Source organism: Brassica oleracea, chromosome C7 (genome assembly GCF_000695525.1).
Source record: "Brassica oleracea var. oleracea cultivar TO1000 chromosome C7, BOL, whole genome shotgun sequence".
NCBI classification, from domain to species: Eukaryota; Viridiplantae; Streptophyta; class Magnoliopsida; order Brassicales; family Brassicaceae; genus Brassica; species Brassica oleracea.
The window spans coordinates 15,703,864-15,731,039 of NC_027754.1; the positions used below are offsets into that span (position 1 = coordinate 15,703,864).

The 27,176-nt window shown below is 31.6% G+C and overlaps 1 protein-coding gene across 1 annotated transcript; it reads left to right on the plus strand.

The window, feature by feature from the left end:
- The first annotated feature begins 21,817 nt into the window (after positions 1–21,817).
- Positions 21,818–26,504, plus strand: LOC106307021 (CTP synthase-like). Its single transcript, XM_013743851.1, has 21 exons — positions 21,818–22,125; positions 22,445–22,594; positions 22,684–22,763; positions 22,850–22,936; positions 23,035–23,085; positions 23,182–23,299; positions 23,385–23,441; positions 23,536–23,600; positions 23,680–23,763; positions 23,855–23,905; positions 24,083–24,145; positions 24,218–24,264; positions 24,352–24,421; positions 24,501–24,563; positions 24,634–24,723; positions 24,816–24,854; positions 24,933–25,160; positions 25,244–25,329; positions 25,568–25,697; positions 25,773–25,866; positions 25,986–26,504. Exons 2-21 carry the CDS (start codon positions 22,477–22,479, stop codon positions 26,165–26,167), a joined length of 1,803 nt encoding a protein of 600 aa, XP_013599305.1. The 5' UTR covers positions 21,818–22,125; positions 22,445–22,476; the 3' UTR covers positions 26,168–26,504.
- The last annotated feature ends 672 nt before the right edge of the window (positions 26,505–27,176 follow it).

The window sequence follows — 27,176 nt, forward strand, 5'->3', positions numbered from 1 at the left end:
ACAGAGCAAGCTAGCATTTACAGTATCTGGCGCGAAAGAAACAGTAGGCGTCACCATGGAAATCCCCTTAGCGCTGGCCAGATGGTCCGATACATTGATAAGACCATTCGGAATAGGATCTCTTCCCTCCGACACAGGAAGCCAGCCTTCTATAGCGCCATGATGCAGCAGTGGCTTGCTAGGACTACTTAGTATTCTTATGGTTTTTGTTTCCTCGCTACGACTTGTGTTTCTTTTCATGAAAGCATAAACCTCAGTGGCCTGTATTTTTTTCTTTGTTCATAATCAATTTAAAATTTCAACAAAAAAAAAAAATTTCGTTTCAAAATAAGTATTATTTTAGAATTTCAATGTAAAATTTATTGATAATATTCTCCCGTCTATTTTTCTATTGGTTGAAATATGGTTAGGTGTATTGTTAATGATATTTTTATTTTGAAAATATGCAAAATTAAATATTTACCAAATATGTGTGCATAAACCTAAAACGATAATTAAAATGAGTATCAGTTACAAGTTGAGTTGAACAAAATCGTCCAAAATCAAATGTTACATTACTAACTTTGTTACTCTATCCTCTTCAGACTCATTTTGCTAATTAGCTTCAAATTCTTGGAATATCAGTTCCATGTTCTCATCCTTCAACAACATCCACTAGTAGGTGGGATTGGTTTCGTTTCCTCGGTTGTCAGGACTACCCATAGCATTGTCGAAGTAGATGGTTTTTCTATACACTTGCCGAACATGTAACTTTCACTGATCCTTTAATGCGCGACAAAAAAGAGAAAAAAATACTATTACGATCATATTTGGCCTTCCTAAAATTCAAACACGTCTCTATCACTGAATTTTTTTTTTTTTGTCAACATTTTCATTTCATAAGAAATGAGAGTTATACAATGCCCATTGCTAGTGCCAGGTGATTACATATTGTTGTCTATTCCACCTTGCTTTTTTCGCTTGCTGATCAGCAGTTACAACAAGATATCAAGGAACTTGATAAAAGGAGAGCCTATTTTGCTTAGCTATGTTCACTATATCCTTAACTATGGAGGTGGCTTCGTTTATGTGAGTTGCATGCATTCTTCCTTCCATAGCTTCCATTTTTAAACACTTGAATAGCTCCCCGCAATCTCCTATGAATGTGACATTATCATATCTGAGTCTTTGCGCTTGTTGAACCGCCAGCAACATGGCCATTGCTTCTGCTACCAGTGATGATGAGGTAGGCTCGATTGCAAAACTCGTATTTAAAATGATTGTTGCCTTGCTATCCAAAAAAATTCTTGAAACTTACACGAAATGGATAAAAGAAAACATATCATCACAGATCAAGGACCAGATGATGGCACTAGGACATGTTTCTCCATAACAAAAGGAGTCAGCAAAGACCACGTAGAGTCGTACACAATACGAGCACCATATGTCATCGCCAATTGTCGCCATTGGAAAATCAAGGACGAAACATACATACGATAAAGGAAGAATTCGGTTGCAAACAAATCCATCATATGATATGAAACACAAGAGCTAGCACCGGAAAAAGTCACCACTTCCACATCGGTGAAACATACACCAAGAACACATGCAAGGGCTTGAAGAAGAGAAGAATGGAAGAAATTCAGTCGATAAATCCATAGACAACCTGAGGACACCAAAGTAAGTTGGAGCCTCACACACCAAAACATCCCTCCTCGGCACGTGCCGCCGAGCAATAATCTCCTATACGATGAACAAAATAGAATTATACTGAGGTCCTAATTGTATGACTTTGGTATGATGTCCTTCCAACATGGATTCACGCAGAACATCGCGACACCATACTAACATGGTATATAGGAGAAATATGAGGCCCAAACTTAGAAGTCTTGCACCCCCTTAAAATGGGTACATGTACATCACACCTCCTATGGTGGTTGCCAAAGCTCCGAGTGATCCGGTAACTCCAGTGCTCTCTATAACCAGAAAAGACACCTTGAACCACGAACCGCATTAACTCTCGGATGCTACTTATTCTTGGTGATGAATACACAAGAACAAGCTCAACCCACCACCATATGCAATAACCAAGAGACAAATATAGACGATTGAAAAATGGATTTGTTCTAACAAACCCTAAAAGATGACTACTGTAATGACCCTGATTTTTGGTGAGGCCTTTTTGGCTATTATTAAAAAAATTAAAGCCCAATACTCTTTTCTTATTATGTCCCACATTGGAAGTTTAGAAAATCATCATCTCTTTCCTTCCTCTATAAGAAACTCCACCCTCTTCTCTTTACTCATCAAGTCAAAGTATTTCTTTGCGCGTGACGAGTTGTTGAATTATCCAACGACCAGTCACTAGTAAATTTTCCCGGTGGGCTTTCTGTGTGCGCTTCCGGCAGGATTTCTTGGCGAGCTTCCAGTGGGATTTCTGGACGAACTTCCAGCGGGTTTTTTCTAGTAAGTTTGCCGCCTTCATATTTCTAGTTATAGGAATCTATTTTAGGAAATTTGCTATTTTAGGAAAGTTTCTATTTTCGAGAGGTTTCATTTTAGAAAAAATTCCATTTTAGGAAACTTATTTCCGGAGAAGCTGAGCTCAAGTCGTTGATTCTCGTGTTGCAATTGATCTCAGTTGACCGCATCTTTCATTGTTCATTTCAGCCTGTGGCTAAGGTGAGGGCTACACCGTTAAATCCCGAGCTAGTTTAGTACTACTATTATGGAAAGTCTAGTTTCAAAACATGATCCGTCTCTGTGAATCGAGTCTGTTTGAGAGTCTTGCTTGGTTGTTTATTATTATTTGCTTGTTAAATTGGTAATAGGATAATAGAGGATTCAACGGTTGACTGATTGAATGAATTAAGAACTGTTATATATATATATATATATGTATACATAAGTCTGTTATGAGATTTTGGGGCACAAAGATGTTGTGCTAACGGCGCATTGTGTGGAGATTGCGGGACACAGAGACGTTTGTGTTAGCGGCGCATTGTATGGAGATTGCGGGGCATATGCACGTCTATGCTAGCGGCGCATTGTATGAGGATTGCGGGGGTACAAAGACATTTGTACTAGCGGCGCATAGGTGATTGCGAGGTACAAGGATGGACTCTTGTACTAGCGGCGCATAGAGTTGTATATTTATATCCGTATGAGGAGAATGCGGGGTGTATGATCTAGTTATGCACTATCAGCGCATTTGATGTTTTATGTGGTGTATTAGACGCCGTGTTTGTTTTATGCTAGAGCTATGCCTACATAGTCGTAGTGCTATGTACTGAATCAGTGGTTTGCGGTTTAGCATCTCATACGTCACTGGGTGACTCCCCTGTTGCTCATCCCTCTTTCTTCCCATTGCAGGTGAGCTTGTCGTGGATATCTGGACAGTTTGGTGTCTTGGGATCATTGTATTTTATTTTGGTTTTAATTAACTTTTCGATTTAATGTATTTGGTTTTAAATTATAAACTCTTTTTATTTGGAAATTATTTGATTAAAAGGTTTGATATTTTATTCGGTTTTATAAATCGGTTTAATTTGGTATTTTTTGTTAGTAGCACGCCGTTCTCGAGAGAGGAGGAGACGGGTGTTACAATTTGGTATCAGAGCGGGGTTCCATCCCGGGTCCAGGACGGCGATTTATGGGACTCGGATTTCAGCGGTTTTCAATGTTTGTTGGGGATTGGGAATTTCAAAATAAAAGTGACACCCTTCTGTCCAGAATCATTTGTTTGGTCGTTTGTATTTTTGACTTTATCTTTTGGTGTAGATGAAGATCAAGTTTCTGTTTGTTTCTTTTGCTTCCATCTCGCGTTCTTCTCTCTTTCGTATTCGTTGAAGTTTTTCTCGGGTTCCGTTATGGAATTCGGGACGAATTCCGATTAAGTGGGGAAGTATTGTAACGACCCTGATTTTTGGTGAGGTCTTTTTTGCTATTATTAAAAAAATTAAAGCCCAATACTCTTTTCTTATTTTGTCCCACATTGGAAGTTTAGAAAACCTTCCTCTCGGTGTCTCCGAGCTGCCCAAGCGGCCTAAATTACCAAAGTCTAGATGCGTTCCGACTCTCAATCGCTCATCAGAGCTATCAACTCGAAAAAAATATCTAATGGAGCTCTTTGGGGGTTCTAATGGATGTCGAGCTTCTATCATCTACTTTCGAATTTATCTTGTTTACTTTCATCCCGAGTGCTCAAAACTCTAGAGCTGATTCCCTAGCGAAATCAGCTCTCTGTAACAGCTCTTCTCCTATATTGTACTGAACTCCTCCGTATTAATGAAGTTTGTGTGTTGTTCACAAAAAAAAAGAAAAAAAGAAAACCTTCCTCTCTTTCCTTCCTCTATATAAGAAACTCCACCCTCTTCTCTTTATTTATCAAGTCAAAGTATTTCTTTGAGCGTGACGAATTGTTGAATTATCCAACGACCAGTCACTAATGAATTTTTCCGGTGGGCTTCCGTGTGCGCTTCCGGCGGGATTTCTTGGCGAGCTTCCAGTGGGATTTCTGGACAAACTTCCAGCGGGTTTTTCTAGTAAGTTTGCCGCCTCCATATTTCTAGTTATAGGAATCTATTTTAGGAAAGTTGCTATTTTAGGAAAGTTTCTATTTTCGGAGAGGTTTCATTTTAGAAAAGTTTCCATTTTAGGAAACTTATTTCCAGAGAAGCTGAGCTCAAGTCGTTGATTCTCGTGTTGCAGTTGACCGCATCTTCCGTTGTTCATTTCAGCATGTGGCTAAGGTGAGGGTTACACCGTTGAATCCCGAGCTAGTTTAGTACTACTATTATGGAGAGTCTAGTTTCGAAACATGATATGTCTCTGTGAATCGAGTCTGTTTGAGAGTCTTGCTTGGTTGTTTATTATTATTTGCTTGTTAAATTGGAAATAGGATAATGGAGGATTCAATTGTTGACTGAATTGAATGAATTAAGAACTGTTATGTATATATATATATATGTATACATAAGTCTGTTATGAGATTGCTGGGCACAAAGATGTGCTAACGGCGCATTGTGTGGAGATTGCGGGACACATAGACGTTTGTGTTAGCGACACATTTTATGGAGATTGCGGGGCATATGGACGTCTATGCTAGCGGCGCATTGTATGAGGATTGCGGGGTACAAACACGTTTGTACTAGCGGCGCATAGGTGGTTGCGGGGTACAAAGATGAACTCTTGTACTAGCGGCGCATAGCGCATTTGATGTTTTATGTGGTGTATTATACACCGTGTTTGTTTCATGCTAGAGCTATGCCTACATAGTCGTAGTGCTATGTACTGAATCAGTGGTTTGCGGTTTAGCATCCTATACGTCACTGGGTGACTCCCTTGTTGTTCATCCCTCTTTCTTCCCATTGCAGGTGAGCTTGTCGTGGATATCTGGACATTTTGGTGTCTTGGGATCATTGTATTTTATTTCGGTTTTAATTAACTTTTCGATTTAATGTATTTGATTTTAAATTATAAACTCTTTTTATTTGGAAATTATTTGATTAAAAGATTTGATATTTTATTTGGTTTTATAAATCGGTTTAATTTGGTATTTTTTTGGTTAGTAGCAGGCCGTTCTCGAGAGAGGAGGAGACGGGTGTTACAACTACGTTCCCCACCTCCGCCGAATCCACCTCACGTATGCTTCAGAACAGATACACGCCACCGGATCTGGTTACCTCATCGACGATTGACCTTCCACAGACATCGAACATGTCGGAGGGGAAGAGAAGGAGAGAAGAAGCAAAACTGAAAGAAGAGATAGAGAAGACGATGGCCGCTCACACCGGTAAAAGAGTAAATCCACTGTCATATGTGCATAAAATCACATGTGACTTTTTGTTTCAATATTCAAAAGTGGATAGAATTTCTATGCAAAGATGGGTTCTCTCTCTTTCTTCTAAAGAGAGATTTTTCTCTCTACATCCTCCATATTTGTTCACACATTTCTATCTTTCACAAATATGAAGATGGAGAGAGATTTTGTTTTTTGATGTTTATATTTTCGATCATAGATCGATTTCTCTTTCGCGTTAGGCGATTTCTCTTTCGCTTTGGCGATTTTTGTTGTGTTGTTTCAATTGATTTCTGGTCAAATCTTCATCTTCTTATTTATTTTCCTAGAATCAATTGAATAATAAAGTTTAAAGCTATGTCTGTAAATGAGCTTTTGTCTTTGAATTATCTTTCGTCAGCTTCTATTATATCCTGTTAAGTTAAAATCTCTTTGTCGTAGGATATGCTTCGTCTCCTTCCCTAGGAAATCAGTCTTTGCCTGACTGTTATGGTGAAGCTTTCCAGATGGTGAGGATTATGTTGATGATGGATTAAATTCGACTGGTTCAAAAGGGTTTCAGCAGAGTCGGCGTTTACGTTAACGGTCCGACAAAGACTCCTTTTGTGAATCAACTCGAATAATCTCAATTCTATAATCTGAAGATTCAAGGGGTTTAAATGAAAACGTCGGTTAAGGGTGAAAGAGGATCCGGTGAAACTTCCAACTTTCCGGCGACGACTACTGTTCATCAGAAAAAAGCAGGTGGCGTCGTGTCAGAATCTCCTATCCCCTGAAGCAATCAATTTCGACGTGTGTCATCATAGAAGAAAACGGTGAACCGCGTTGGTGACTAATCGATCTTCTGTAATCCAGTCGGTTATTGGGCTATAAAATTGTTAATGAATTAGAATTTGTATGTAATATATAAGTTTCACCATGTAATGCCTATTGGACTTTTCCAATCAATGGAAAATGTCGACAAAAAAAAAAGTTGGACTTGAGGTTTAATCATTAAAAATTAGTAGCTCATTGTGCAAAACATTACACATTAGGAACCATCCCAGCCCACTTGAATTAAAAAAATTATAACATAAGAACATATAGATAATAAAAACAAGCTATAAATGCGCAAATCATACCATCTTGTAACATAAAAAAAGTTTAAATAATCCAACTTCTGATTGTGCAGATCTCAGTCCTATAATATTGACTTTGTAACATTATCCGCATGACTTTTGTTGTATGGATTACGGGTCAAAGTTCTTCTGACGTAACAAGCAAACCTCATCGATTGCATTAATTTAAATGAATTCTTAATATAAAAATTTAAAGCTTAGTTTATTATAAACTTGTATAAAGATCATGGACTTTTGTTACTCTGTCTCTCAGCACGATTTTTGCGGTTGGTTGATAGCAGTTGTCAGACATTTTAAAACACAAGATCCATCCGTAAAGCACCACCGACCAGGGATAATTGGAACCGTCTCGTTCACTACCGATCGGGCCTGATCAGTTCTCTGTGCATGATTAATTTGCGCCTCGGCCCATAGAGCGGACTCTGTTTCAGCCAACTTAAGAGTATCTCGAGGGTCAATATCCAAATTGCTAAAAACCTTATAATTTCTCCCTTTCCATATATACCATAGAATCCATGCGAAATGGTGATCCTCCATTGCCACAGATCCACACCATAGAATCCATGCGAAATGGTGATCCTCCATTGCCACAGATCCACACCATAGAATCCATGCGAAATGGTGATCCTCCATTGCCACAGATCCACACCATAGAATCCATGCGAAATGGTGATCCTCCATTGCCACAGATCCACACCATAGAATCCATGCGAAATGGTGATCCTCCATTGCCACAGATCCACACCATAGAATCCATGCGAAATGGTGATCCTCCATTGCCACAGATCCACACCATAGAATCCATGCGAAATGGTGATCCTCCATTGCCACAGATCCACACCATAGAATCCATGCGAAATGGTGATCCTCCATTGCCATCCATATATACCATAGAATCCATGCGAAATGGTGATCCTCCATTGCCACAGATCCACACCATAGAATCCATGCGAAATGGTGATACCAATCACACAGATCCTTACAAAATCAAAAATTGGTTCCCACTAGATTTTGCGATTACGAGTGGAAAAATAAATATATAAAAAATTCTAAACTTTTTTTTTTGAATTTAAAATTTAAATTAAAATATTATAAATATAAAATATATACATTTTAGTTTTAGTTTAAATTCACTAACAATAACATAATTATAAAAACTTTAAACCAATATTATTCATTATAATTTCTTAAACATTAATATATATATTTATATGTATATACTTAAACGGAAAATATTATTTTAAAAGTTCTAATATAAATCTTCAAAAAAAAATCTTATTGACATTATAACTTTCGTTTAAACTACAAAAATAACAAATAATATAATTTTATTATTAATTTTATTTTAATAATTACTATATTTTATTAATAATAATGTGTTAATTTATTATTAAATCGCTGCAATATCTCATAATTATCCAGTCACAAATATTGCGCAAACGCAGCAATTTTTAACTGCTATACCAATCGTACAAATCGCTTATTAACGCTAGAAACCGCAAGTACACACGTCCGTAAACTCCTGCAACCGCTACATTTCAACTAGTCGGACCGGAATATGATATTCCAAAAATCCACGAAGCAAATGCAGGTGAAACGTGGCACTTAGTGGGGCACATTGACGGGTTTGTGAATGACAGACCCACCGGTCCATAGGAGGGGTCTCACGTTTGTGACTCGTCGGTTGTGAAGATGTTAGGTCTTTTGAGATTGTCAGATGTTTGATATATATGTGATTGGATTCTAAACTCAGTCATCACAGTGAGATTGAAGATGTTTGGGAAAATTTCAAATTCCATGTTAGTTGTACCATTATTTATGGTCATGGACATTTTCAAAATATTTTCTTCAGTAAAGAATCAAAAGACTTTTATACATTTGCTTTATAAATATATATATATATATATATAACTAAATAAATAATAAAAAATGAAAATCATAATTTTCTTTACAATTTTTGAATTATGTGTTTCAAATTCGAAATTTTTATAACTTTTTTTGAATTTTTTTTATTTTGTTTCAAATTTTATTTTTGAAATTCGAAAATTATTTTAGAAACTATTTTTAAAAAATTATTTTCATTTTTAGTATTTATTTATTAAAATTCTAAATCCCACCCTCTAAAACTTCTCATCAAATGTAGACCTTAAGTCCGGATTAATTAACCTTATAGGAATAAAAATTTATTTACCTTTTTAAAGTTAATGGTAAATACGGTTAATGTAAACATAAAAATTGACACTAAGAAAGTGGTAGATCAGGCTCCAATATGTATTGTTGACTAGTTTCAGAAGTTGCTAGAACATGTTATGATACATACCAAATGATTGTATCAAACGTTTGTAGTGTTTCCTGTGCTAATCCCGAAGTATTACATGAAGTGGTACAAGAAATTATACAGAGGTTAAGCTGTGTGGCAACTGCAAAAATACATAAGTGGACAATATGAGCTCGACCTATACCGTGAATTTGGTATTAACTGTCACCATTTAAGTCATAAACTTAGCGGCTGGAGTTTATCCAAAATCTGGTACACGTACAACTGGAAGATTTATTCTTGGGTTTACCTCTAGGATGAATTTCTAATTCCACCAACTAATAGGATTATGTTATTTTATATTTGATATCTTTTAAAAAAAGAAACAAAATATTGTCAAATTATATTATGTTCTTAAAATTAAAAGGTAAAAAAAAATAGTAGTAATTACAAAAAAAAAATACTTTTAACGTCGTCAGCAAAACACTAAACTCTAAATCCTAATCCCTAAACCTTAAACCCTTGGGTAAACCCAAACCCTTGGATAAATCCTAAACTTTAAATCAAAATCAATAAACACTAAAACACTCAAGGGTTTAGGGTTTAGGATTTAGGGTTTAGTGTTTTTTATTTAGAGTTTAGGATTTACCCAAGAGTTTAGGATTTACCCAAGAGTTTAGGATTTATCCAAGAGTTTAGAGTTTAGAATTTAGGGTTTAGGGATTATGATTTAAGGTTTCGTGTTTTGCTGACGACGTTAAAAATATTTTTGTTATTTAAATTTCTGGAACCACTATTTTTTTAACTTTTTTATTTTAAAAACATAATATAATTTGACAATATATTTTTTTTAAAAGATATCGAATTTGAAATAATGAAATCTTATACATCAGGGTGAACCCAACAATAACTCCAATTACACAATCTCGACAAATCACATATATCTAACAAATAATAAATGAAATCTACATAATATCTTTTACCGAGACATAGCTGAAACTTATCCCTACCAAAAAATGGAAGTAGACAAAAAAAAAAAAAACTAGCGTGTGGGTAACATTGGTCATATTTGCTTCTCCTTGCTGCACTGTTTGGTCTATCATTATACTGTTTAGGGTAGTTTTTTAATATCCTACTTCTTTTAGTATATTGAACCAATTCACTCTATGATATCGGAGAGAACTTAGGTTCACTCCCTAGGGTAAACCTTTAAATTCATCACATCCTTTAAGACCAATTTATGTGACACATAGATTATTAATTAAAAAATATTAAATTAAATAAAAAATAGCTACAAAAAATAAAAACGCTAATTTTAACGACGCTAACGCTTCCAGCTAAACCCTAAACTCTAAATCTTAATTTCTAAACCCTATACCCTAAATTCTAAAAAATTCAAACCCCTAAACCCAAACCCTATACCCTAAACCCTAATCCTAGACCCTAAACCCAAAAACTAGACTATAAACCTAAACTCTATACCCTAAACCCAAGTCGTAGACTCTAAACCCAAACCGTAAATCTTAAACCCAAATTATATACCCTAAACCCACCTTAACCATAAGTCCAAACGGTAAATCCTAAACCCAAACCGTAAATCCTAAACCTAAAACCTATAACTAAACCCTAATCCTAGACCGAAAACCCAAACGGTAAACCCTAAACCCAAATCCCAAACTTAGATGCTATAGGGTTTGGTTAAAGTTTACGGTTTAAGTTTAGGGTCTAAGACTTGGGTTTAAGGTATAGGATTTCGGTTTATAGTCTATTTTTTGGGTTTAAAGTATATAATTTGGGTTTAGGGTCTAGGATTAGGGTTTAGGATATAGGGTTTAGGTTTAGGGGTTTGAATTTGGGTTTAGAATTTAGGGTATAGGATTTAGAATTTAAGATTTAGGGTTTAGGGTTTCGCTGGAAGCGTTAACGTCGTTAAAATTAGAGTTTTTATTTTTTGTAGCTATTTTTTATTTAATTTAATGTTTTTTAATTAATAATCTATGTATCACTTTGAATGATCCTAAAAGGTGGGGTGAATTTAAAGTTTCACGGGTGAACTTTAAGTTTTGTCCATATATTTAGCCATGCTTTTTGTTTTCTTGTATTCGGCCTGCTCAGCAGATTTGGATACTTATATTAATTATTGTGAGGATAAAGAATAATAAATTCCATGAAAACATAAACTCATTGGACAGCAGAAGATAGGATCAATGAAGTGAGCATATATATATGCATGTATGATGTATGCATGTTAGTTGGTAGTTACAAGTTTAGTGGGTTTCTTGAAAATTAAACAATTAAATATTACTCCTTAATTGACCCTTTCTTTTATTTATGAGTTATCCTTTTGTTAGTTCAAAAAAAAAAGAGTTATCCTTTTGTAATATATTTGCTTCTATCTCCAACAAAAAAAACTTTATTTTAAGGGTGGATGATATTCAAAATGATGATTTTAAAATTGGATTACTCCAAAAAACTTCAAAAATATCTTTAAATATTTTTTTATATTATATTTAGTCTTCACCTTTAATAATAATTGATTATAAGCATTAAAATTTGATAGTAAATAATAAATACACGCTAAACATTAAAACATAATATTTATAACTTTAGTTTCACCAAAAAACAAATCCTTAATTTTTTTAAAGAAAATATATCAAATAGAAAAAAGAGTCACAAAATGGTTCAGTTACACATGCATAAAACTTCTATTTTACGTAATATTATTTCAAATTAATAATTTCAATTTTTATTTTAACATATTATATGGTTATATGTACTAATAAAATATATATAGTAAAGGTATATTTAAATATTTAAGTGAAAATATAATTATAAAATAAAAAGTAGTACTAAAATTAATATTAGTAGAAATATATGTAAGCTACATAATTATAAAAACTTAACTGAAAATTAAATAATGTTTTGAGGTTTGAACAATGACCTCAAATTGAAGGTTTGAGAATTTGTTACAAGACCAAAAATCTCAAAGTTTGATGGTTTGAAGATCTGTTGGAGATGCTCCTCATTTTAAAATTAATTTTTGCTTCCAATTTATTAATTTCTATTAAGAGGTGTGTTTTTTTTTTTTTGACAGCAAAAAAAAAAAAAAACACACCTCTTAAAATTTTGTAGTAAAAACTTAAAACAAGATTGACAAAAAAACATGATTAAGTATTTTCATTCAATCTATTAAAGAAATAGACATAGAGAACATCTGGCGAAATATGGCCGTCCACTGTGATTACACTTGTTTGATCTGAAGCAGAAGCGGCCTGATCGGAAGTCGTTAGGCAGGCTATTGGTCAAAAGCTACAGTGGCGAGGCAGGTAATGGTTTCACTACTCCACAGATTCATGGCTTAAACACAATATTTATCTTCTCTTATTAAAAGTGCATCATTTAATGTTTATGCATATAATCGGCCTTGTTTTACTAGTTGCTTCCGGTCTGAGAATATTCCGGACCGGCACTGGTCTGAAGAGGAGCTAAACAAAGTATTTTTTTTTTGAAACAAAGTATATATAGTTTCTGATAGTCTGCATTTGTGAGTTATAAGTGAACCAAAAATATTTCAAAAATAGAATTAAGAACGACAACATTATTGGCCCAATGATGATGGATTAATTTAGATTTTTAATGGTTTTATTAATATACCGTAGAGTAAAGACATGGTAACTACGTCATTATACGATTAGAATTAGGCCTTAGCAAAAGAAACCGGAACCGAAGAACAGAACCGGAACCGAACCGAAATATCCGAAATCGGAACCGGACCAGAACCCTCAAATATCTGAACGGTTTCTATATTTTTATATCCAAAATAACCGAACCGGAACTAAACCGAAAACCGAATGGATACCCGAATATATAAAAATATTAGTTATGTATACATATAATATAACTAAATATATATTTTTTAATTTAAAGATCTGTTAAAAGTATCCAAAAATAGTTAAGGATAACTAAATTATTATAAAGTATCCGAACTACCCAAAAGTATCTGAAACTATCCAGAAGTTTTATCCGAAATATCCAAAGTAATCTGAAATATCCAAAATTCTTATCTAAATCATTCTAATTATTTGATATTTTACCCTAGATAACCGATATTTTACCCTAAATAACCGATATTTTATCTGAATTACCAAACTATCCGAACCCGAACCGGAACCAAATGAGAACCAAATATTTTTTAGGTATTTCTCGGTTCCTAGTTTTACTATCTGAAACGAACCGAACCAAAAATAGGTCAAGTAGTGAATGAATCCTCTAGCCCCCTACTAGAACTACCCGAAATCCGAAATACCCAAACCGAACCGAACCGAACCAAACCGAACCAATATCCGAAATGTCATGTTAATAAATGATTAACCAATGCGAGGATTCACTTTCAGAAAAAGCTTTATTTGATGTTAATTTTCTTACAAGCGTTAAAGATCCGAACCGATGACCAATTTTGTATTATGATTTCTTGATTGTAGTCTAGCTTTTCTTTTAAGAAATATTTTTGAGTTGGCAAATCAATTAGACTGAATTAGTTACTCAATTATTTGTATATAATCCAAATACAGGGGTTTCTGGTTTGGGCCAAACGGATAACGTAAAGATATAAAAACTTCGTTGAAAATTTCCACGTTTAAACGGACAGAGATCAAACCGGTAGGTCCAGTACGACCGAAGCCGAATCTATAACACGTGTGATCACTTGAGAATAAAATTGCAATATCTGTGGAACCTCTAGGTTCACCACCTACCTAATAGTCAATAACAAATTGACAATAAGTCATTATGTTTTTGAAAAAAAAATAAAAAAAAATATATATAATAATAATAATAATTACCAAAAATAAAGAATTTTTTTAGCGTTGTTAATGCTGTCAGTAAAACCCTAAATCATAAACATTAAACCCTAAATATTAAACCCTAAATATTAAACCTGTAGATAAACCCTAAACTCTTAGATAAATTGTGTACCATTAGATAAATTCTAAATCATTGATAAACTTCGAACCATTGGATAAAAATCCTAAACTATTGGATAAACCCTAAACCCTTAGGTAAATTTTAAAACATAAACTCTAAACTCTAGGATTTAGAATTTATCCAAAAATTTATGGTTTACCAAAGGTTTAGGATATATTATCTCGGGTTAGAGTTTATGATTTAGGATTCATGGTTTACCTTAGGATTTAGGATTTATCCAAGGGTATAAGATTTACCCAAAGGTTTATAATATAACCAAGGGTTTAGGGTTTACCAAGGATTTAGGGTATAGTGTTTAGGGTTTAGTGTTTCTGATTTAGGGTTTAAGGTTTTACTGACGGTGTTAACAACGTTAAAATAAATTCTTATGTTTTTGGAAATTATTACTATTTTTTATTTGTTTTATCCTTTTTATTTCTAAAATATAATGTAACTTGTCAATTTGCAAAAAGAAAACTTCAAAAATAAAGTGATGAAGTTTCAAAGTTGCATAAAACATAACCAATAAATTTAAAAAAGATAAACTATTTCTTTACTTTAATATCAAATTTATTGATGACAAAAAAAATCAAAATTATTTTTCTATACTTTCCTTTTTATGAAACTGTATTATATATATTATAAAATATTTTATTTTTTAAATTTATAAATATTTTCTTTATCATATATGTTATTTGAAAAATATAAAAGGGAAATTAAATAAAAAATAAATTAAATTAAATGTAATTTATTAAAAATATCTTAGCTTATGTTCTTTAAATTATTTTGTAATCATTTGAAAAATGGATTGATTTCAATAAAATGCTTAGTACTTTTAAAATATATATTATGTTGTTTAAGATTATCTTTTAAGATGGAAGATTATTTCTTTACTTTAAAATCAAGATTATTTTGTGAACTTTCTTTTTCATGAATTACACTATATATAAAAAATATTTTTGTTTTCAAAATTTATAAATTTTTTTAGGGCAAATCTCCAAAATAACACATTTCTAAGTTTATGTCACAAAAATAGCCCTCAAAAATTAAAATGACCCAAATAGCATTTTAACTTTTGAAAAATTTAACTTTTTTTTATTTTTCAAAATTTGAAATCTTATCCCCAAAACCCCACTCCCCAACTCTAACCTAAACCTTAAACCCTAAACCATAAACCCTAAACCCTAAACCCTAAAACCTAAACTCTAAACCCTAAACTAAACCCTAAACCCTAAAACCTAAACTCTAAACCCTAAACTCTAAACCCTAAACCCTAAACCCTAAACCCTAAACTCTAAACCCTAAACCCTAAACCATAAACTCTAAACCCTAAACCCTAATGTCTAAATTAATTTACCATTGGGGTATAAGTGTATATTTATCTCTTTTGATAAAACATTAAATGTTATTTTGGTCATTTTTATTCTTAGAGGCTATATTTGTGACAAAAAAATTTTTAGTGCTATCCTAGTCATTTTTTCTTTATTTTTATTATATAGGTTACTGAAAAAAAAAGAAAACCTAACTAAAAAAAATAAAAATAAAGTAAAATAAAATAAATATTTAATAACAATAATTAGATATAATTGATTCATTAAAAATATCATCGTAATCAACCACTATAATAATTAACGTTAGTGCGACATGTACTGTTTTATCAAATAATATTATAGAGATTTGGTCGAAATCATTATAAGAAAATCAGTAACAAGAATTAAAGTAATCCGATCTTTGTATATGAAACCACCTAGTATTCTATAAACCGAATTTCAAAAATAAATAAGTAAAAAAATAGTACAAAAAGCTGATCGAACGTCATCATTCCAAGTAAATCTTTCGTCATTGTAAATTACGATAATGATTAGTTCTTACAGTTTAGATAACTGGTTATTACCATTTATATAAATGGACAAACACAGCAAAAAGAAAAGAGATAAAATTAGTGATTAGCGGGAGAAAATAGTGATTAGTTAATACCGTTATAGTGGTCCATCTGATTTGTCACAATTGTAAAGACAGGCCAATAACTTTCGTCCGCAAAACCTCTGAGATTTCTCATCCAATAGGTGAAAAGAGCACCTAAAATATAAGATAAATTTTATAGGAGAGCATTTTTTAGTTTATTTTAACAAACAAAAGTTTTCACGGAAAAAATGATTAAAAGAAGTTTTTCTTTTAAATAGGAAATAACACTTATATCTTCAAAGTTAGTGAGTGCAGTTTTGGAGGTGTGATTTAAAAACCATTAAAATAAATATTAAAAATTAAAAAAAAATAAAAGTAGTTTCAAAAAGGATTTTTTAATTTAAAAAAAAAAATTGTAAAAAAAATTGAAAAAAAAATCTAAAATTATAAAACATTTTGAATTAAAAAATATATAATTCGAAACTACAAAAAATATTTTTATTTATTTTGATATTTTTATATCTACATATATATATATATAAAGCAACGGGTAGCGAGGTTTTTACCTCTTTAATGAAATTTTTTTTAGACTTTTTTGTGCAAAAACTTAAAATAGACTATTTGAGAAATTTTTTCCTAAATATAAACTAATCAACATTATTCTTACTGATCCAAATAATCTAATTATTATTTTTTTGGCAAAAAATAATCTAATGATTATTTTTTTGGCAAAAAATAATCTAATGATTATTTTTTTGGTAAAAAATAATCTAATTATGTGTATTAACTATTAACAAAACGCTTTTGAAAAATTATAGATATTTTGGTTACTTGTATATTTTAATTTACATATTCAATATTTTGTCAAAAAAACTATGTGTAGGGTAAGAAAACAAGAACTGCAATCAATATTTGATTTTTTTTGTGTGTTTGATAATGAAATTTGAAAGAAAACACCGAAGCATTTTCTTCTTTCACATCTATCTTATTAAATTAAAAGTAACTTTGGAAATTGTTTGGAAACAAGAATAAAATTATAAAAATATATTTAATTTTTTGTTTGAAAACATAGATAATAGTATATTTTTAAAAAACTAATGAGCTTAAATTGGAAATCCATTATATTATGAGAAATTATCTATCTGGGATAACTTTAAAATATACAAAATGAGACAATCCAATATCTAAAATATTTTTTGATTAAAAAAAATCATAAACCAATATTTGAACTTTATATATATATTTCAAATCAAAATAATAATTTACAATAGATTTATATCAAAAATTGATTCAAAATATACATATATTCAAAAATTGATTTTTACTAAAATATTTTCTGGTAACCATTATAAAAGAAATGTTTTCAATATATATAATAAAAATATAATACAAAACCCAATTTCAAACACTAACTTAAATTATGTTTTTTATCTTTCACATTAAGCTTTAAAAATATAATATATATGATTATTTATATGATACTATGTATAAAATACTATTAATTATATGATTACTTATATCATGGAACATAAAAAATACGATTTATTATATGTTGAAACATATATGATATATAATAGTGATCAGGGGTGGGCATTCGGGTACCTATTCGGGTTCGATTCGAGTCTGTTTGGGTTTCGAATTTCCGAGATCAAAGATTCCACCCTCATTCAGATATTTCTAAATTTCGTTCGGGTTCGGATAACCCATTTAAATTATTTTTAAGATTTTAAAATTCAGTTATACTTTAAATTTTTCAAAATCTATAAACAAAATAATATATTACATATAAATTTGAATAACATATCTCAGAATACCTAAACTTAACATATAAATTGGTTTGGTTCGAATATTTAGATAGAGAATCAATAATAATTTTAGTATTTTTGATAGTTTGTATATATTTTCAAGTATTTTGGAAAACTTAAAAGTATCATATATATTACAGATGTTTTTATATACATTAAATCTAGAAAACAATTAATATATATATATATATAAGTATATAAATCTATTTCGAATATATTCGGGTACCCGAAATACTTATGTTCAGATCGATTTTGGTTCTCTAAATACCAAAATTTTGAATAATTTGGATATTTAATAAATTTGGGTTGGGGTTGATATTACTTTTTCGGATCGGGATCGGTATAATTCTCCGGATTCGGGTTTTTTTGCTCAGCTTTAATATTGACATGAAAAACAAATAGCTACATATTTTTGAAAAAGTGCTCTCTTATAAAAGCTTTTCGGGTGCGTGAGCCGTTAGGACTAAAACTAACTAGGATAAGACCTGCGGCTTGCGCATGGTGAATTTTTATGAAAAGTATTTAAGAAATATCGCATGGAAAAATAAAATTTATATTCTTGATCGAACAAATATTTTTTGACCCTTAAACAATTTTCTAAAAACTTTTTTGTTAATTAGATAATTTGTATACTGATGAGGTGATCCCATTTTTAAAAATATTTTAGATAAAACAAATCACTTATCGCATAAGAACCTAACATTGAAGCCGAAGAATCTCAGACCTACTATTTGGTTACAATGAAACTATGACAGATCAGTTTTATATCATGATTTAGCAATTTAAAAGTTAATTACGGTTATGAGAAATTTACGTTCAAGTGCCAATCCTATCTATCTTCCATATTTTTTTCTCATTTTTGTGTTGTTTTTTCATTTTGGTTATTGCTCGATATAAATATTGATTTTTGAGTTTATTCTCATTTCGTTATTTTGTTTTGGCATGAGATTTAGAAAATGTTTAAGATTTAAAATTATTAAAGAGATACATACTTAGTTAAGATCCGCGCCTTGAGTAGAATAAATATTTTATATTTATTATTTATTTTATGTTTTTCTGCATTTTATGAAATAATAAAATAATATTTATATATTAAATAACTAAGAAATCATTTACTATTATGTAATAAATTTACATGCACATATAAATCAAACGACTGCTCTTGATTATTAGCAATCATTTTAGGGTAAATAAATCAAAACAATCAATCTTATCTATCGTATATGATATATAATTAAATTTAAATGAAATTAACATAGATATATAATATACTTTTAATATGAATATTTATTAAATGAAGTTTCTATTCTATGATTTTATGATTATTTGCATATTTGTGTAACAAAATTTTACACCAACGATTTTTTTTTTAATGTAAAATGTTTAGTGGTTTCAATCATTTATAATCATTAAAAAAAATAATGAATATTTTAAAATTAAAATATTAACTTTTCAATATATGTTTAACGCATATATCAAAATATAAATATGTATTTTAATATCATGTATAGTTTAATTTAAACGATATATATATATATATATATATATATATATATATATTAAAATGAACACCTATTAAGATAAAATTATTTATTCATATGATTTTATAATCATTTTATCTTATTGTAGAAAAAAATTTAAACATTGATCACAAAAGTTTATGCGAGACTTTTTTTAGTAGTTTATCGTTTTGAAAAATTTAAAATACAACATATACAAAAAAATCTAATTTTTATTATATAATTAATGTAATTGTGTAATTTATTTTAATAATAAATAATTAAATAAAAATAATAGAAAGTATACATATTATTAGCAAATATTTATTATTTAAAATCATAATTGTCATATATACCTTAGTTACATTAGGTAATTCCGTAAGTTTTGTTTAAGGAAATAATATATAATAATTTCAATTATATAAATGAGTGGTCCATAATGGACATACTATATAATATAACATTTCCTATCAATTTAATTTTGGACTAACAAAATTCTTAATGGATTCTCAAGCGGCCACGTAAGCAAAATTAGCATTTCAGTTACAGTAGAACCTCTATAAATTAATAATGTTGGGACTTTAATTTTTTTTTTATCAATTTATAGAGATATTAATTGACAAAAGTTTACCTTTTTAGATTATTTTCTATTTTTAAATATTTTTATTAATAATATAAGAAAATATTTGATTTTAACGTATATAAATTATTTAAATTTTAGAAAATTGACTTTCATATTATTTTACTATTTTATTTGGTGTATATTGTTATGTTTCATAGAATTGTTATGTGATTTTCGATATAACTTTACTAAATATTATTAAAATATATTAAAATATTAAGAAAAATAAAAGTATATTCATTGTGAATATAAAACCAACAATGTAATGTTTAGTTTGTACTTATATAAAATATATATAGAGATATATTATTAATTTATGATTTTAATGAGACTATATATTTAGATGAGAGTTTTAAAAATATTATTATCTTATTATTTTATCATTTTTTTCATATTTTACACCGGTCCAAGTTGGGACCAACGAAATTTATATAATGTTTAGTTTGTACTTATATAAAATATATATAGAGATATATTATTAATTTATGATTTTAATGAGACTATATATTTAGATGGGAGTTTTAAAAATATTATTATCTTATTATTTTATCAATTTTTGTCATATTTTACATCGGTCAACGTTGGGATCGACGAAATTTATTAATTTATAAAGATTATTAATTTATCAAATATTAATTTATAGAGGTTTATTGTACGTTACAACTCAGTATGACACTTTTTTAATTAATACAAACCGCAAGTTATAACTTTTTAATGTTTTTCTATTAATATATAGAGTATACTGTGTTAAAAAAGGGATAATTTGTAAAATACCCTATTTAGGATTTGAAATTTGATAATTGCATTTTCTATTTTAACTTTTGAAAAATACACTTCCTTAATTATGAATTGACCTTTTTACCCAAGATATAATTCGAAATTAATATATAAATTCAAAATTAATAAAATAATATCATTAAAATTAGATAAATATGTGTGTTGAGATAAATATGTTATTTTACCATTTAAATTTTACAATAACAAAGATAAACATGTGAATTATGACTTGTTTTGACTTTATCATGATGTTTATACAGATTTTCCTTTATTTTATTTTCTTCAACTTACATAAACAAGTCATGTTGTTAAAAAAGAAAAGCAAGTCACATTTGTCTCTACAAAATTTTCATGTTCTCTACTGGAGCCAAGTAAGTTCTAGCTAATATGATGTATTCGGATATGTGTTTTTTTTTATTTTGAATATGAAAAATAATTGCACTGATTATTATTCGTCGGTTTGTTCTTTTTTTTCACGTGTCATGAAAATCCAATAAATCTGTTTGAGCCAATGATTTGGTTTGTGTATCTTACAAATTTTTTAATTTATGTTGTTTATATAGAGATGGAGTACAAGATTCAAAAATAAAGTAATGGAAAAAGAAAGGCAGAGGAAGAACAAACACATACCAACAGTTTAAAGTCACAGAAAACATATGGTGTTGCTTGCATTGAAGTCTTATCGAAAGATTACTTTCATGTGTATATGAAAGAGTTGAAAGAAATTCTGAATAGTGGATTTACAAATAATTTCCTATCTGTAACGATTTTCTTTTAAAATATTTTTTTTAAAAATTGTTTAATAGGAATTGATAACTATTAAGATTGGGCAATTTGATAAATTTATATATAGATAAGTGTATTTTTCAAAAAACTTAAACAAATGTGTATTTTTCAAATTATATTCTTTTTGAAGTGCATTTATCCAAATTTTCCCTAAAAAAATGAAATAAATTAAATTAAATGGAATATATTTTTCCTCATCAGGAAATATACAGAAATCAAACAATCCGTATATAGAAAAACAAAATACGTATCTTAATTTATTTATTAAAGAAAATGGTTGGGAACTTGGGGTTTACATTGGGGTTTTGAAAGAGAGAGGCCACTCGCTGCTATTCGTCGTCACTTGCTTGTTTTCTCTCCTCCTCTTTTATAAAACGGCTTCCGTCATCAATGGCATGAACCTAAAGAAAAAAAAACCTTCTTCTTCTTCTCTCTCTCTCTCTGTCTCTCTCCTCACACTCTGTCTCCATCACTTTCACGCTTTTCTCGCCGCCCTTTATCCTTATCCGATAAACCCATCAAAACCCAGAGCACAAAAACAACACTTTCCATTTTTATATTCAGAGATTGAAAAATCCAGAGCTGCCGGAACACGCAGCCGCCGTTTAAAATCAGGTCTCTCTTTCACGCACACACTCTCTCTCTCTGGTTTTCGACTCTTGGGTCTCTGTTTTTCTGCTTCGTTGGTTTAAAACAGAGGAAAATGCAAAGAGCTTTCACTCCTAATCTGAAGCAATAGAATCTTACTTTTTGGTCATCCATCCTCTGTGTTGTTGAGCTTCTGTGTCCGTGTTGATAATGAGATGTTAAGTCTAAATAAAAACTTAAGCATTTCAAAAAGCTTGGAGCCTTCTCAGCTTCTAGATTGTTGACTATTAAACAGATAGCTTATTAGATATTCTCCTTTACTGATTTTGTTGGTGATTCCTTGCAGGATTAGCTGATTAGAAACCAAGAAACAAGGAGATGAAGTACGTGCTTGTAACAGGAGGTGTTGTGAGTGGACTAGGCAAAGGAGTAACAGCAAGTAGTATCGGTGTTCTTCTTAAAGCTTGTGGTCTTCGTGTTACTTCTATCAAAATCGGTACTTTTTTCATTCATTTTTTTTTGTCTTTGTTACTCTTTCTCTCAAGTCAAAAGATGTTTTGCTTACGTGGATCACTTAATCCCCAGATCCTTATCTAAACACCGATGCTGGAACCATGTCTCCCTTTGAACACGGTGAAGTGTTTGTCCTGGACGATGGTGGTGAGGTAAATAAAAAACAACTTATAAAAAAAACTAAAAAAGACTTCAACTTTTTTCTTTAACAGCTTTTGAATCTTTTTGTTTGAAAAAGGTGGATCTTGATCTTGGAAACTACGAGAGGTTCTTAGACATCAAATTAACCAGAGACAATAACATCACTACTGGGAAAATTTACCAGGTTAATTAATTAAGATCTTAGATCTCAACTAACTGGAAGTTGCTTGTTGGTTGAGTTAGGTTTACTTAATCTTTCTATTATTGTCTTAATCACAACAGCATGTAATTGCCAAAGAAAGGAAAGGAGATTACCTGGGAAAGACTGTTCAGGTAATCATTAAACTTTTTGTAACCTATCTCTTTCTTCATGTTCTGGTGTTGGTTTCCTTCAACTTTGTAGTATTTTGTGGTTGTGATTATTATTAGGTTGTTCCTCATATCACTGATGCAATTCAAGAATGGATAGAGAGAGTTGCTGCTATTCCTGTTGATGGAGAGGATGGTCCTGCTGATGTCTGCGTTATCGAATTAGGAGGAACTATAGGTTATTACCCAAAAAAATACAATTAATTTTTTTTGGATTTATTATTTGCTACTTTTGTGTAAACATAGATTATTTTTGTTTGCAGGTGATATTGAATCTGCACCGTTTATTGAAGCACTTGGTCAATTCTCTTACCGTGTAGGTTAGAACCATTTGAATCCATAAAAGCAAAGAAAAAATGTTTTGGATATGATAGAAATTAACTACTGTATCTTTTGGTTGGTGGTTGAGTTCAGGACAAGGGAATTTCTGTCTTGTCCACGTCAGCCTTGTGCCTGTGCTTAATGTTGTTGGTGAACAGGTAGATATAATTTTCCTGAAATGATGTGACAGTATTTGATTCTGCAAATCTTCATTTGCTTTGTTATTTTTCCTTTCAGAAAACTAAACCGACACAGCATAGTGTCCGGGGCCTACGAGGCTTGGGCTTGATACCTGATATCTTAGCTTGTCGGAGCACAAAGGTTTGGTCTCCATCTTGACTCTAAATCTGTTTCATCTAGAAGTCACAGTCTCCTGGTGTGTTATCAACTTCTTTTTTTTTTCTTCCTTCAGGCACTTGAAGAGAATGTGAAAGAAAAGCTAGCTCAGTTTTGCCATGTCCCTGTAAGATGCTGCCTTTTCTTGTCATTGTTATGTTATGTTTTTTTTTTTGCTTATCATTTTTATGTTATTTACTTTATATCTCTGTTACTTGCCAGCTTATCGTTCTTGTATCAGCTTACCATTGTTGTTATTTACTTTATATCTCTGTTACTTACCAGCTTATGGTTGTTGTTTCAGCTTGAGAATATCTTCACTCTATATGATGTTCCCAACATTTGGCACATTCCTCGTTTGCTTAAGGTACCTTTTTCTCAACTAAATTATTGAAAATCACCAAGAAAACATTGCTCAATGCGCACATACTTCGAACAGGATCAGAAGGCTCACTTGGTTATCTCCAAAGTACTCAATCTTGCTAGGTATGTATTGTATATATATCTTGTTATGTCCTTTGCTTTCTTGGCATGTGGTGGATTTGGAAGTGATCTCTGTTGTTTCTGAAACAGTATTGTTAAAGAACCTTCTCTAGAGGAATGGACTTCAAGAGCTGAGCTATGCGCCAACTTACATGTCCCGGTGGGTCTCAGCTTTCAATAACTCGTTACATACCGTTAACTACAATGACTCTTTCTTAATGCATCAAGTTACTTTACAGGTGAGGATCGCTGTTGTGGGGAAATATACCAGCCTCTCTGATGCCTATCTCTCTGTCTTGAAGGTATTACTTACACATCACCTCATGAGGCAGTAGTATCTTGATTAAACTCACATTTGATTAACTTGTGTAGGCTCTCTTACATGCTGCTGTGGCTTGCCGCAAAAAGCTCGTAGTTGATTGGGTTCCTACTTGTGATCTTGAAAAGGAAACTGAGAAAGAGGTCAGTGAATGAGACCTAAAAACTATACATGTATGAGTTTGCTTGTGTTGACAAGTTTTTAAAACAATAATCATGTTTTTCGTTTTAAGCAGAATCCAAATGCGTATAAAGCTGCTTGGAAGTTGCTGAAGGTTTGTTTATTTTACAACTTTAATCATGGAGAAGCCTTTGTGTGTGTTTCACTCATCTCTATTAGTATATATCATCAGGGTGTAGATGGAGTTCTTGTACCTGGAGGATTTGGTGATAGGGGAGTGGAAGGAAAAATCCTTGCTGCAAAGTATGCTCGAGAAAACAAAATCCCTTTCCTCGGTATATGTCTTGGGATGCAGGTCGCTGTCATCGAGTTTGCACGATCAGTTCTCTGCATGCACGACGCAAACAGCACAGAATTCAAACCTGAAACTAAACATCCATGCATCGTATTCATGCCTGAGGTTCTTAGACTCTCAGCTACTCTTTACCTGAAATTTAACTTCGTGTACTGTCTTCCTTACTCGTCCTGCTCGGTGGGTTTTAGGGTTCAAGAACTCATATGGGAGGCACTATGCGGTTAGGATCAAGAAAATCCATCTTCAGTGTCAAAGACAGCAAATCCGCCAAACTGTAAGAACCATTGGTTATGTGAATGCTGTAGATTTACATTTTTTTTTAAAATGTTTAGAGGTTCTGGGCGAAGGTCCTTACATCCTCTAGGACGAGGCCCAAACCATTTTAAATTAACTAAAAATTTTTTTAGGAGAGTAGACCCTTCCTAACGTGAGACTACTTAGATCCATACTAAATAATCAAAGAGTTTTAGCCACTACTTAACATGATGGTTTTGCTTACTCGGTTTTTACAGCTATGGGAACAAAACCTTTGTTGATGAGAGGCATCGCCATAGATACGAGGTGAATCCTGATATGGTTGAACGGCTAGAGAAGGCTGGTCTCTCTTTTGCTGCAAAAGATGAAACTGGCAAACGCATGGAGGTCTGTTTTAGTACTTTAAACTATATTTATATACTTCAAATCCATCTGCTACTAACCTTATATTAAAATTGTCAGATTGTTGAACTTCCAAGTCATCCTTTCTTCATTGGTGCTCAGTTCCATCCAGAGTACAAATCCAGACCCGGGAAAGCTTCTCCTCTCTTCTTAGGTCCTGACCCATTTTGTTATCAGTCAAAAAGATTCAAAGTTTTACATCTCTCTTGAATCAACACACGTCAGGCTTGTAAGCACTCTTTTCACATTCTTTCCTTTCTTATTTTGGTTCAGGACTCATTGCAGCATCTTGTGGTGAGCTAGACTCAGTCATGAATCCATCCTCTGCTCATCAACATCTGATTAGTAACTGTCCAAAAAACGTTTTCGTCAATGGAAACTCAAAGAAAGCTTCCAATGGCTTGGCTGATGTAAGACACAACAACGGATACTGCAACGGCCTCTACACTAGATAGCTGCAGCTGCAGAGATTCCCCTTTCTCTATCCATTAGAATTGCTTCATTTTCGATTTTGGTTTGCTTTTTTATTTTTCTACTAAACTTAGGATCTTTCCTGTGTACATATGATTCAAGCTTTTGTCAGGTTTTTAGACTCCTTTTAACAGAATCTATGTTCTGGAAAGAGTCTAGAAACGTCTGAAAATCGCGGTTGATTATCCCTGGTTTGTTTTTTATCAATCAAAAGGAGATGATATGATCATATGTACCTTTGCAACATTTTGTATTTTTATTTGCTTTTGAGTGTCGAAGAAGCATTGGATAAATAAAACTCAGAACAAAGACTTAAGTTTTTTTGTCTCTTTTCTATTTGAACTTAACTTTGAAGGCTTAAATAAAATGTTTGTAATTACTATCCTCAAAGATCAGTTAGTTTAGTTTGAATAAGGTACTTGTAATGATAACAAAAATTGCTACGTGTACCTCATTTGACACAAATCCAACCATGTCTTAGCAGATCGAAATACAATTTGGATTTGCTCATGAGTCCAAAAGAAGTATTGGATAAATAAAACTCAAACCACAGATTTAACTTTTTGTTTTCTTTCTTACTTCAACTTAACTATGGATGCTAAAGAAAATGTAAGTCACTACTATCGTCAAAGTTTAGTTTGAAGTACATGTGGTGATAACAAACACTACGAGTTGATTACTCTTTAGGCCACTTTTTGACTTTTCTTTACGCTCATAGCCACTTCCTACATGTGAGACACTTTGTTGTGGGCCAGCAATAAACTGTTGACAACTTTGCTCTTAATAGACATTCAATGCGTGGACGGGTGGATACGTGGACGGGTGATACATGGACGGAGATGAATGTAAAAATTCCAGCTCCAAAAGCTTCATCGGAGCAAGCTCCACAATAGTTGAACTTAAGGACACAACTCCAACAACAATGTTTGTCTGTGGACGGGGATGAGAAGATTTTGATTATGTTGTGCATATAGACGCTAACATAACCATGAA

Coding starts and splice junctions, on each gene's coding strand:
- LOC106307021 (XM_013743851.1), top strand. CDS start 22,477: ATGAAGTACGTGCTTGTAACAGGAGGTGTTGTGAGTGGACTAGGCAAA. Junction 24,422..24,500: donor GCGCCAACTTACATGTCCCG/GTGGGTCTCAGC, acceptor GTTACTTTACAG/GTGAGGATCGCTGTTGTGGG. Junction 24,855..24,932: donor CTGCTTGGAAGTTGCTGAAG/GTTTGTTTATTT, acceptor ATATATCATCAG/GGTGTAGATGGAGTTCTTGT.